Source organism: Malaya genurostris, chromosome 2 (assembly GCF_030247185.1).
Source record: "Malaya genurostris strain Urasoe2022 chromosome 2, Malgen_1.1, whole genome shotgun sequence".
Taxonomy (NCBI): Eukaryota; Metazoa; Arthropoda; class Insecta; order Diptera; family Culicidae; genus Malaya; species Malaya genurostris.
The window spans coordinates 16,222,714-16,234,739 of record NC_080571.1 but is presented as its reverse complement, the minus strand read 5'-3'; the positions used below and the strand labels follow the sequence as shown (position 1 = coordinate 16,234,739).

Below are 12,026 nucleotides of genomic sequence, written 5' to 3'. Positions count from 1 at the left end.
ATTGAAAAGGTCATTTGCAGCAAAGTTGCTTTCTGGGTGCTGTTACTGCCCTGCTTTACTCGTACGCTTGAATTTGTAAGCCCCCGAGAAATCTCTTAGATAACTCAATATTCTACTCCTGGAGACACACAACACAGTAGACGAGGTAAACGAGCCTTTTAAGATCATTTGCCGATGGTTTAATGGGTTTGCTGAGCTTATTAAATTAAATTTTTATCAAAAAAATTGAACTCTACTTGTCTTATATCGTGTTGTTCCTAGTGATAATTTAATTGAAGCTGATAAATTTCTAGTTTTATTTCTAAATATACATATCATTAGATGGATTTTAAAAGTAACAATAGAACAACATAGAACCAATAGCTCTGAATGGTATACAACCATTCACTTGCCAGAAGCTTTTAGAAAAATGAGGAAATCCAACCGTTAAAAAGGAATAATTTTTCAACACATCCATGCGAACTCTCACCCACTATGGTAACCAAATGATTTTTTTAACGTTCAAAACATCGAATCGATGGGTGTCATCCACCTTAAAGCCCTGATTTAGCCCCCAATGATTGCTTATTTCGGTACGTTTAAAATAAATTGCAGTCAATGTTTATCTACGCCTTAAGAAGTGGTCGATTCGTTCAAAAGGCATGATTCAGTGATAGCTTCTTCGGGAAAGTGCTTCTAAAATTAGTTCGATCGCATGCCATAGGGTAGGGGAAACCGGGGCTTCTGTAGTATTTGTTCTGTAACTTGAAAAGAAATCGAGTGCGGTCTACTGAAATAGCTTGTTTTTATGTAAAAATGTCTGGAGAATCGAATGGAAGAGTGTACACTGGCCACACGAAACGTTTTGGTGGCTATTTTACCCCATTTCCTTCATTTTATGATATCTTATTGTGTATCGTCCTGAAATCTCGGTAAAACTTATTGGAAGATTACTAAATCTAGCTTATCTTATGTAAGAAAGTCTGTAGATTCGAATGTCAGAATTCATACTGGCCGCACGAAACGTTTTGATGACTATTTTACCCCAATTCCTCCTATATGTGAAATTTTCATCTAAATCACCTTCAAGTCTTAAGCGAACCACGTTGAAAGCATGCGAAAACTATCTTATATTATGTAAAAAAGTCTGGAGAATCGAATGGAAGAACCTACACTGGACGCACGAAACGTTCTGGTGACTATTTTACCCCATTCTTCTATTTCATGATACCTTATTGTAAATCGTTCTTAAATCTCGGTAAAACTTATTGGAAGTTTACTAAATCTAGCTTATCTTATGTAAAAAAAGTCTTTAGAATCGAATGGAAGAACCTACACTGGCCGCACGAAACGTTCTGGTGACTATTTTACCCCATTTCCTCCATTTCATGATATCTTATGTAAATCGTCCTTAAATCTCGGTGAAATAGTCATCAAAACGTTTCATGCGGCCAGTATAAGTTCTGGCATTCGATTCTACAGACTTTTTTTTACAAAAGATAAGCTAGATTTAGTAAACTTCCTATAAGATTTACCATGATTTAAGACCGATTTACAATAAAATACCATAAAATGGAGGAAATGGGGTAAAATAGTCATCAAAACGTTTCGTGCGGCTAGTGTAGGTTCTTCCATTTGATTCTCCAGACTTTTTTACATAAGAAAAGATAGATTTAGCAAACTTGCAAGAAGTTTTGCCAAGATTTAAGGATGATTTGCCGTAAGGATCTCATGATATGGAGGAAATGGGGTAAAATAGCCACCAAAACATTTCGTGCGGCCATTGTGAGTTCTTCTAATCGATTCTTCAGACTTTTTTACATGAAAGTAGGCTATTCTAGAATATCGCACTCGACTTCTTTTCAAGTTACAGAGCGAATGTTATAGGAAACCCCAAAACTGTTGTACATTTGGGGTAAAACGAGCAGGATTGCGATTCGTGCGGCCATTGTAAACCATTCCATTGAATTCCTTGGACATTTTTACATAAGAAACGCTTTAGTGTGTTGACCTATCTTGAGTTACAGTTACAGTAGTGAGTTACAGAATTCTTTGCGGGTTTTCATAGATTTTTTCCCACTGTGCGTTGTGTGAGTTCAACCTTCAGCTACAATACCCGATTTGTGGTTTGGAAAAACATGCATCAGTTTCCGTAAAAAGACGCGAAGTGACCAATCTTAAATCAAAAATTTCTTGAACTGCGAGGCTAAGCCGCATACTTCTTAGAAATTGAAGGTTACGAAGCATATAAAATGAAAGAAAATGAATTCAGAGAAAAAGTATAAAATAACTACTTGAAACCATTTTCTATAGGTGAATTTTCAAAGTCTGCTTAGCGCTTTAAGTTGAATACACATAAAAAATCAAAATGGGATATCATTTCGGATATTACGTAAAAACCCATAAAAATAATACCAGCTGTATTTGATTATTGCTATATTACGTTTGATCCTAGGGATGGTCCGACAACATCGCTCGGACGATTCTCATGTATCTTCTGATGAAAAGTTAAAGCATTCAATCTCGCGAACCCCTTCCCGCAAACATCACAGACAAACTCTTTCTTGCCACTGTGAACGGAACGGTGAACCTCCAGATCTCGCCGCGTCAGATGAGGCCTCTGACAAATCTAAAATTATAAATAAAACATCCATTCTGACGACTGCGACCACTAGCAATATCTTCGTACGACTTACCTCACAAACATACGGCCGGTCATTGCTGTGGATTCGTTGGTGAACCTTCAAATAGCTTTTGCAAGTGAAACTTTTTTCACACTGCGGACACGGAAATCGAACACCTGTGTGAGCGACCTGTTCATGTTGCTGCAAAAGATATCGATTGGTGAATTGTTTGCCACATTGACCACAATCGAATGGCTTCAAGCCCAAGTGGCGATTTTTGTGGTCTATTAAGGAACGCTTGCTTTTGAAGGTTGCCTGTTTGCAAATGTTACACCTAAAAGTCTTCTCATCCGAATGTGTCCTTTGGTGAGCGGTCAAATAACTCTGATTCATGAAACCTTTGCCACACACTCCACACGATATGGGATGGTTACCAGTGTGTTTAGCCACGTGCTCATCTAGACCTATTTTCGACTTAAATGCTTTCGTGCAGTTCTCCATCGGACAAGTAAACGGATAAATTTTCAGGTGAGAATTTCTATGGAGTTTTAATTTCGTTCTAGTAGTGCAAATCTTTCCACATATATCACATGTGCGATCATTGAGAACCGTAATCGCGGGAGAAGGTTCTTGACTGTGCTCGCTTGCAGAGGTTGGATTTTCTTTTATCGGCGACGATTCTTGTTCTGGTTTTACTGAAGTTTCATCCGTAGCATGTGATTGTGCTTCAGTCGCATCTTCCGAAGGTGGTTGGAATTTCTGATCTATTATTTGTTGTACGTGAATTTCTGAAATAGACTGGAAAAACCGATTAGGGATTAGTGACCACACGCGTACTGTTTAGAACTTACGGCATCTCTATTTTCATCCACGGTCTCAATTCCAACAAAATCATCATAATCCAGATCATCTTCTGGGGGTCCTTGTTCTATAATGTATCCAGAAGCTGCATTCTGTTGTGTAATTGATTCGACGATCGCCTCTAAATTGTTGAAACAGGTTTCCTCGCTAGGCATCACAGTTTCACTAGTAGAGGGTTCTCCCATGCCAAGAAATTTTCCATGTTGTTGATTCTGCTGGATAGAGATTTCCAGTTCTCTTTTTAACTGAAACATAATTACATATGTTTATTAATCAATTAACAACTGCAATAATAAATACAAACTTTTAGTGCCTCGACATTTGATGAAAACGAAATATCCTCTTTTTCTAGGCTTTGAATTATGTACTCATATTCTTTGTTGGTGTTCCCATCTAGCATGAATTCGTGTCCAGAAAAGTTTATTTCGGGCAGTATTTGTTGGCTATCATCATCTACTACGGGTTCCGGTTGGCAGAATAACATCATTTCTAAAACAGCAGTAGAAGTTTCAGAATTCGAGATACTTTTCTATTGATGAACAATCAAACCACTGAAGAACGCTTGGCACTTGCGACAGTTTTCCCGGAACTCGTGAAAATAATCCAACTTACAGATACACTCGCTGCATACTAGCTTGGAGAATATCTGTGGTTCCGATTCGGATATTTCCAGTGCAATACATTCGAGAATTTTTCGGGGTAGCTCTCTCAACAATCCATCTGGAGAAGTCACGTACATTCCATACGTTTGTTCACACTTTTTTAAACATAACCGACAAGGGTCTTCGTTCGCTGTTAGCGACAGGGTGTCCATGTTCGGTGTTGCGTCTGAAAAAACTGCAGTTTGATTTATAATCGCGATTATTTGTTCACAAATGATTGATTTTAAGGAAAACCCGAGACAGAAAAACAACAAAATTCATTTGTATTTTGTTTACGCAACTGACAGTTTATTTCAATCTCACGTCTACGGCAAAGTTGCCAGATTCGCTATCAGTCGATGTATTTCGACAGTTTCGTGAAACCACCACCAGCACATTTTGATAGTGCTAGAGCCCAGTAAGTCCGAACATCGGGCGCATCGTACATGAAACCCGGTAGATTGTGTCAACCCGCTTCGGTGCGATCATCGGCCCGATCGTGGCGCTTTAATCGGTCCGTCATCGGACAATTCTGCACCATTAGCATCAACCGCGTTAAACTGAAAAAGCTTTACGCTTTCATTGTGTATCGCTAGAACAGAAGAGCGAAGAGATACCAAACAAGGTATTTTCGAGCCGACGTCTCCCCGGTAGGATGATAAAGAGTATCGAACATTTATTTTCTTTCGATCATAGAGGCTTTAACCGTAAGGTCATTCTTCTCTTAGGGCCAGAAAAACTCTGTCTCTATGTTCGGGGTTGGAAATTCAACCCCGATATATCCCGTTCCCTGATCAATTTTTGGAAGTTTATATTCATTTTCTTCAACTGTCCGAAAATACACGACACTATTGACAACCCATTCTAAAATTAATTCTTATATTATATAAAATGTATTCACTGATATGAAATAGTTAGTAGGGTTTAGCTTCAAATTGATGCAACATGCGTTATTTAACATCGGGTTAATCCATAAAGTTTGTTAGGTGGGCCAAAATATATGAAGTGCCAAAAAACCTCTGTTACCCTACTTGCCATATATAATTTCAACATGGAAGCCTTGAGATGTAGAGAGGAGAGTTTTTGTTTCGCGCTTTGCTGCTTTTAATCATAGCCAACTAAGAGCATTCAAAACTTAAATATTTTTCTATCTAGCTTGCTATGAGAAAATCAGCAGATCTGTTTGAAAAACCAATATTTTATTGAAATAAACATTGCAAAAATTGCTTTTGTTAAATTTATTTATTTATTATTATTAGCTCCATCTGACTGTTGTCTACATGAAATAAAAACTTAAAACTATACACTAAAACAGTTAACTAAATACGTGACTTGATTCGTGAAATAAACCGGGTGGATGGTTCTCCAAACTCATGAAAATCCTCGACAGTCGTGAAGGTTCGAATCATTGCAGTTATTGGTTCGAAATACCCAAAAGTAGTGCGATGAAAACGTGGCTCAAGTAAAGTACTACTACGAAGAACTCTCGGAGGAATTCGAAAATTCAACATGGAGAGGAGCTCAGAGCTATCAACTTCACCATTCAATAACTTAGCCACAAAACTAGCTTGATGAATACGCCGACGCCGTTCTAATGTATCCATGCTCAATAATCTACAACGATCATCATACGAAGGAAGGTTTATGGGGTCTCGCCATGGTAAATTACGAAGTGCCAATCGAATGAACTTGTCTTGTACATTTTCAATCCTTAAACTCCACGTCAATTGATAGGGCAGCCAAACAACAGATGCGTTTTCTAGAATTGGACGGACGAGTGAACAGTATAATGCTTTTAGGCAGTACGGGTCAGTGAAATTCTTTGCAATTTTCGATATGAAACCCAATTGTCGATTAGCTTTAGCGATAACGGCCGTGCGGTGGTGATTGAAAGTGAGTTTTTGGTCAAGCAATACACCTAGATCACTGATCAGGTCAGCTCTTTGGAGGATCGCTCCATTAATATTATACTTAAACATAATTGGCTTCTTCATACGGTGAAACGACACAACTATACATTTCGAAACACTAACAGTTAGCTTATTCCGATGACACCAATCGACGAAGAGGTCCAAAGTAGACTGAAGACGGATGCAATCTTCGGTGGTACGAACAACAAAATACAGTTTCAAATCATCGGCATATGCAATCCTACAACCAGGCTGATGTCGTAGCATCACATAGTTGAAATACAGGATGAATAACAATGGGCCTAGGTTGCTACCTTGTGGCACACCAAATTAATTTGTGAAATTCGAAGACGTTGTCGAGTCGAGGTTAACACGGAGGGTTCTATCCGTCAAGTAAGATTGCAGCCAATTGGTAAATCGTCCAGATACCCCAAGCTTGAATAGCTTGGCCATGAGAATGTCGTGGTTGATCGAATCAAAAGCTGTTTTCAGATCAGTATATATAGTGTCGATCTGGAATCCGAGTTCCAAATTTTCAAAACAAGTAGAGGTGAAACTTAAAAGATTCGTTGTCACTGAACGCTTGGGCATGAATCCATGCTGATCTTTCGATATATAGCATTTAATCGCTTCGAGGAGTAGGGTAACAGAGGTATTTTGGCCACTTCATATATTTTGGCCCACCTAACAAACTTTATCAATTTTATCGGATTTTATCGATGTTAAGTAACCGATGTTGCATAAATTTGAAGCTAATCACATTAAATTACCCATTGCGGAAGGGTTTTTCAAAGATATTGCAACATTTGGTGGATATTTATTCAAAGTGGGCCAAAATAAAATCAATCCTAAAGTGGGCCAAAATACCTCTGTTACCCTACACCACTTACGACAATTTCAAAAATTTTTGAAGCAGCGGATAAGCTAGTAATTCCTCTGTAGTTTCTTAGTAGCACTCGTTACCATTTCAGGTGTAAAAATAAAAACGTCAAAATCAATCAAATTTCCAGGAACACCCGAAACAGCCAATTCCATTTCAGAAGTGGTAACGGGAGTTGCATTAAACACTGATGAGAAATGGGACGCAAACAATTCGCATCTTTCACCACTTGTCGACGATACGCAATCATTTAAATAAACATTTGCTGGAACAGTTGAGGTATTCCTCTTCGAGTTAACATAACTCCAGACCTTTTTGGGGTTTCGTTTTAGATCAGTTTGCACTCGTAAAACATATGATTTATACAATGATGACTTCAGTCTGCGGTATACATTACTAGCCACTAGCCAGATGAAAGATCTTGTTCTCAGGAGAATGGTGTTTCCGAAGTCGTCGCTGTGCTGCATTCCGTTTTCGTTTCAGCTTACGTAAAAGAGTGGTACTCCAAACAGGAGAAACACTAGGGCGACGGAATGGTACGTTTGCATTCAACCAATTGTTCAATACGGAGCAAAATGAGTCCGCCATTTCATCGGAATTCTTATCCGTGAAAAATACTTTCCAATCAATATCAGTTAGAGCAATCGAGAGTGCGTCGAAGTCGATCTTATTATAATCTAAAGGCAACTCGGTGAATCGATTGCTAGGAAGCGATGTCTCCGCTGCCTCACGTATGCCAACAGGAATTGAAATTTCGAGTGGCGGATGGTGAAAATCAATCGGTGAGAGAGGCGATACGCAAAGCACAGTATCAACAGCTAAATCATTCGTAACCGAATGTTCGAAGTGAGCACACGCGTTTTTTAACAATCGACATCGGTAAGACGAAGGTGCCTATCACAGCAGAGGCTGTAGTATAGGCATTAAATAAAAGTGATAAAAAGTAGCATCCCCGCAAGTGAGTTCTGTCTGTGCACCGGTTTTGTATCGGTATCGACAGTAGACGCTATTGTGCTATCCTCGGGCAGCAGTTATTTCTATTGTTTGCTACCCGCATCGCAGCAGCCAAATCCTGAGTCAAGGTCACGCTGAAGCACAACGAAGGAGTGAAGGAGCAACTCACCTAACAGCTTACCGTGACATACTGTTAAGTATTTTCTCAAACTTTTTCTTTCAACTTTTACTATTCATATATTTTCTTTTCATTTTATTTCTTTCTTTTTCATTTCAAGTGCGGGAGACTTCTTTACTCCCGCACTTTAAATATGAATATTGATGACAGTGGGGGTGTCTCGGAGGAGGGCGAAGCTGAACGAATGAACGAAGAACATTTAGAGGCTGAGTTTGCTTCCGAGATGCCATCTACTCCTCCTATACCATCTCCCCCTCCGATACCATCTCCCCCTCCGATACCATCTCCCTCTCCGATGCCATTTCCCTCTCCGATGCCTCCATCTCCCTTTAAGATATTGCCCGCTCGCCAAAAAGTTTACCAAGACGATGGCTCGGGGGGTCCGTGGGTGGTATACTTCCGGCCCAAATTAAAGTCTCTCAGAGTTTTAAATATTGCTCGGGACCTGGAAAAACATTACTCGGCAATAAAAACAATAGATAAGGTTTCGCCAAACAAGTTACGCGTTGTTGTGTCCGACCTGAAGCAAGCAAACGGGATTGCTACCAACGAGTTGTTCACGAAGGAGTACCGCGTGTACGTCCCGTCTCATGTGGTGGAGATCGACGGTGTGGTCCGTGACGAAAGTCTGACAATCGAAGATCTGATGAAGGACGGGGTAGGCCGTTTCAAAAACCCCGACCTTCAACCAGTGAAAATTTTGGAGTGCAAGCAATTGCACTCCAAATCGATAGATGGTAAATTTTACCAATCGGACTCATTTCGCGTGACTTTTGCCGGATCTGCACTTCCAAATTATTTGGTAGTGAGTGGAGTTCGTCTACCTGTTCGGCTGTATGTACCGCGGGTAATGCATTGTACAAGCTGCAAACAGCTAGGTCATACGGCAACCTATTGTTGCAACAAACTGCGATGCGGCAAATGCGGAGAGGCCCATGAGGACGATCTCTGCAGAAGAGCAGTGGAAAAGTGTTGCTACTGCGGGGAGAATCCTCATGATCTTTCGGTGTGCCCTACGTACATACAGCGTGCGGAGAAATTGAAGCGATCCGTGAAAGAACGTTCCAAACGTTCTTATGCGGAAATCTTAAAAAGAACCACTCCATCGACCCCTGAGAACCCGTTTGCAATCTTGCCAGTTGAAGAGGATACCTCTGACGACCCAGGCGAAGGACCTTCCTACACACAGGTTGAAGGAAGCAGGAAAAGACAAAATCTGGCTTCTCCCAAGCTTCCTCGTAAAGGCCTCAGACTGTCCTCTTCGTCACAAAAGAACCAAACGGAAACAAAAAGTGCTGACTCAAAACCGAAGCAAACACCTCCTGGGTTCAAAAAACTTAGGGATGATAAGGAGTACCCAGCACTTCCTGGGGCATCAAAAACCCCGAATGACCCCAAAGCACAACCAGAAAATCCAACAAACGCTGGATTATTGAAATTTTCTGATATCGTGGACTGGATATTAACAGCCTTCAATATTACTGATCCTCTGAAAAGCTTCCTAACTGCTCTACTGCCAACAGTAAGGACATTTTTAAAACAGTTGACTGAACAATGGCCCCTCCTTGCAGCGATCGTATCTTTTGATGGATAATTTACCACTGAGAATCGAAGATATGATCATTGTGCTTCAGTGGAATTGCAGAAGTATCATCCCAAAACTTGATTCTTTCAAACACTTAATACATACTCATAATTGCGATGTATTCTCCTTGAGTGAAACTTGGCTTACTTCTAACATCAACCTCGACTTCCATAATTTTAACATAATCCGCCTGGACCGAGAAGACTCTTATGGAGGGGTACTTTTAGGGATTAAAAAGTGCTATTCATTTTATCGTATTAACCTCCCCTCGACACCGGGAATTGAAGTTGTTGCTTGCCAAATTAATATTAAAGGCAAAGATCTATGTATAGCTTCTATCTACATTCCTCCCAGAGTCTCGATAGGGCATCGTCGGCTTGCAGACATCATAGAACTTCTTCCTTCACCGCGGCTGGTTTTAGGGGACTTTAACTCGCATGGTACAGGATGGGGCTGCTTATATGATGATAATCGTTCTTCGTTAATTCAAGATCTGTGTGACAACTTCAATTTGACAATTCTAAACACGGGAGAAATGACACGGAACCCTAGACCACCAGCACAACCAAGTGCGCTGGATTTATCCCTTTGCTCGACTTCGCTACAGTTAGATTGCAAGTGGAAGGTAATCTGTGATCCTCACGGTAGCGATCACTTGCCGATCATAGTTTCTATCACCAACCGTGGAAGACCATCGGAAACAATCAATGTTTCGTACGATTTCACACGAAACATTGATTGGAAACGTTACGCGAGCTCGATGTCTGAGAAACTGGAAACATCACAGGAGCTTCCTCCGGAGGAAGAGTATACATTTTTGGCTGGCTTGATTCTTGACACCGCAATTCAAGCTCAGACGAAACGAGTACCTAGCGCGCAAACTAGTATGCGTTCTCCCAACCCATGGTGGGACAAAGAGTGCTCAGAGCTGAAAACGAAAAAAGCTTCAGCCTTCATCTCGTTTAGAAGGAACGGAACTCCAGATAATTATCGGAAATACGCGGCGTTAGAATTTCAAATGAAAAGTCTGATTAAAGCTAAGAAACGCGGTTACTGGCGAAGGTTTGTTGACGGATTAACGAGAGAAACAGCAATGAGCACTCTTTGGAATACGGCCCGTCGCATGCGCAATCGAAATCACGCGAACGAAAGCGAGGAATATTCTAACCGCTGGATATTTGATTTCGCTAAGAAAGTATGTCCTGATTCTGTTCCGGAACAGAAGATATCCCGCGTCGCGACATTGAATACAAACGAAACACCGTTTTCGATGGTAGAGTTCTCACTTGCGCTCTTGTCGTGTAACAATAGAGCCCCGGGGTTAGACAGAATTAAATTCAACTTGTTGAAAAATCTGCCCGACTCTGCCAAAAGGCGCTTGTTGAATTTATTCAACAAGTTCCTCGAGGGTAATATTGTCCCACACGAATGGAGAGAAGTGAGAGTTATTACTATTCAAAAACCTGGAAAACCAGCCTCCGATCACAATTCGTATCGGCCGATTGCTATGCTTTCCTGTATTCGGAAATTGTTGGAGAAAATGATTCTCTTCCGTCTAGACAATTGGGTCGAAACAAATGGATTGCTTTCAGGTACACAATTTGGGTTCCGCAGGGGCAAAGGAACGAACGATTGTCTAGCGTTGCTCTCAACAGAAATTCAAATGGCATTTGCTCGTAAAGAACAAATGGCATCAGTTTTCCTCGACATCAAGGGGGCATTCGATTCAGTTTCCATTAACGTTCTATCTGAGAAGTTGCATCAGCATGGTCTTTCACCAGTTTTGAACAACTTTTTATATAATCTATTGTCCGAGAAACACATGCATTTTGAGCATGGTGATTTGACGACAAAGCGATTCAGTTACATGGGTCTTCCTCAGGGCTCATGCTTAAGCCCCCTTTTATACAACTTTTACGTAAATAACATTGATGAATGTATCAACACATCTTGCACGCTAAGACAACTTGCCGACGACAGTGTTGTGTCTATTATAGGACCCAAAGCTGCCGATCTCCAAGGACCATTGCAAGATACCCTCGACAACTTGTCGACATGGGCTTTTCAAATGGGTATCGAGTTCTCTACGGAGAAAACTGAGCTGGTTGTATTTTCAAGGAAGCGAGAACCTGCGCAATTACAGCTTCAACTAGGGGGTGAAACCATAGCTCAGGTTTTCACATTTAAATATCTCGGGGTCTGGTTCGATTCCAAAGGTACCTGGGGATGTCACATTAGGTATTTGAAACGAAAATGCCTACAGAGAATCAATTTCCTTCGTACAATAACCGGAACTTGGTGGGGCTCTCACCCAGGAGACCTGATCAGGTTGTACAAAACGACGATATTGTCAGTAATGGAATATGGATGTTTCTGTTTCCGCTCCGCTACGAATATTCATTTCATTAAACTGG

General features: G+C 40.7%; 1 protein-coding gene across 1 annotated transcript; it reads right to left on the bottom strand.

The window, feature by feature from the left end:
• Positions 1-2,398: 2,398 nt before the first annotated feature.
• Positions 2,399-4,399, bottom strand: LOC131432422 (zinc finger protein 2-like). The gene is made up of 5 exons (XM_058598669.1): positions 4,014-4,399; positions 3,769-3,953; positions 3,455-3,709; positions 2,676-3,401; positions 2,399-2,608 (listed from the first exon to the last, which is right to left on the bottom strand). The coding sequence occupies exons 1-5, from the start codon at positions 4,276-4,278 to the stop codon at positions 2,414-2,416; spliced, it is 1,626 nt and encodes a 541-aa protein (XP_058454652.1). The 5' UTR covers positions 4,279-4,399; the 3' UTR covers positions 2,399-2,413.
• Positions 4,400-12,026: the final 7,627 nt, after the last annotated feature.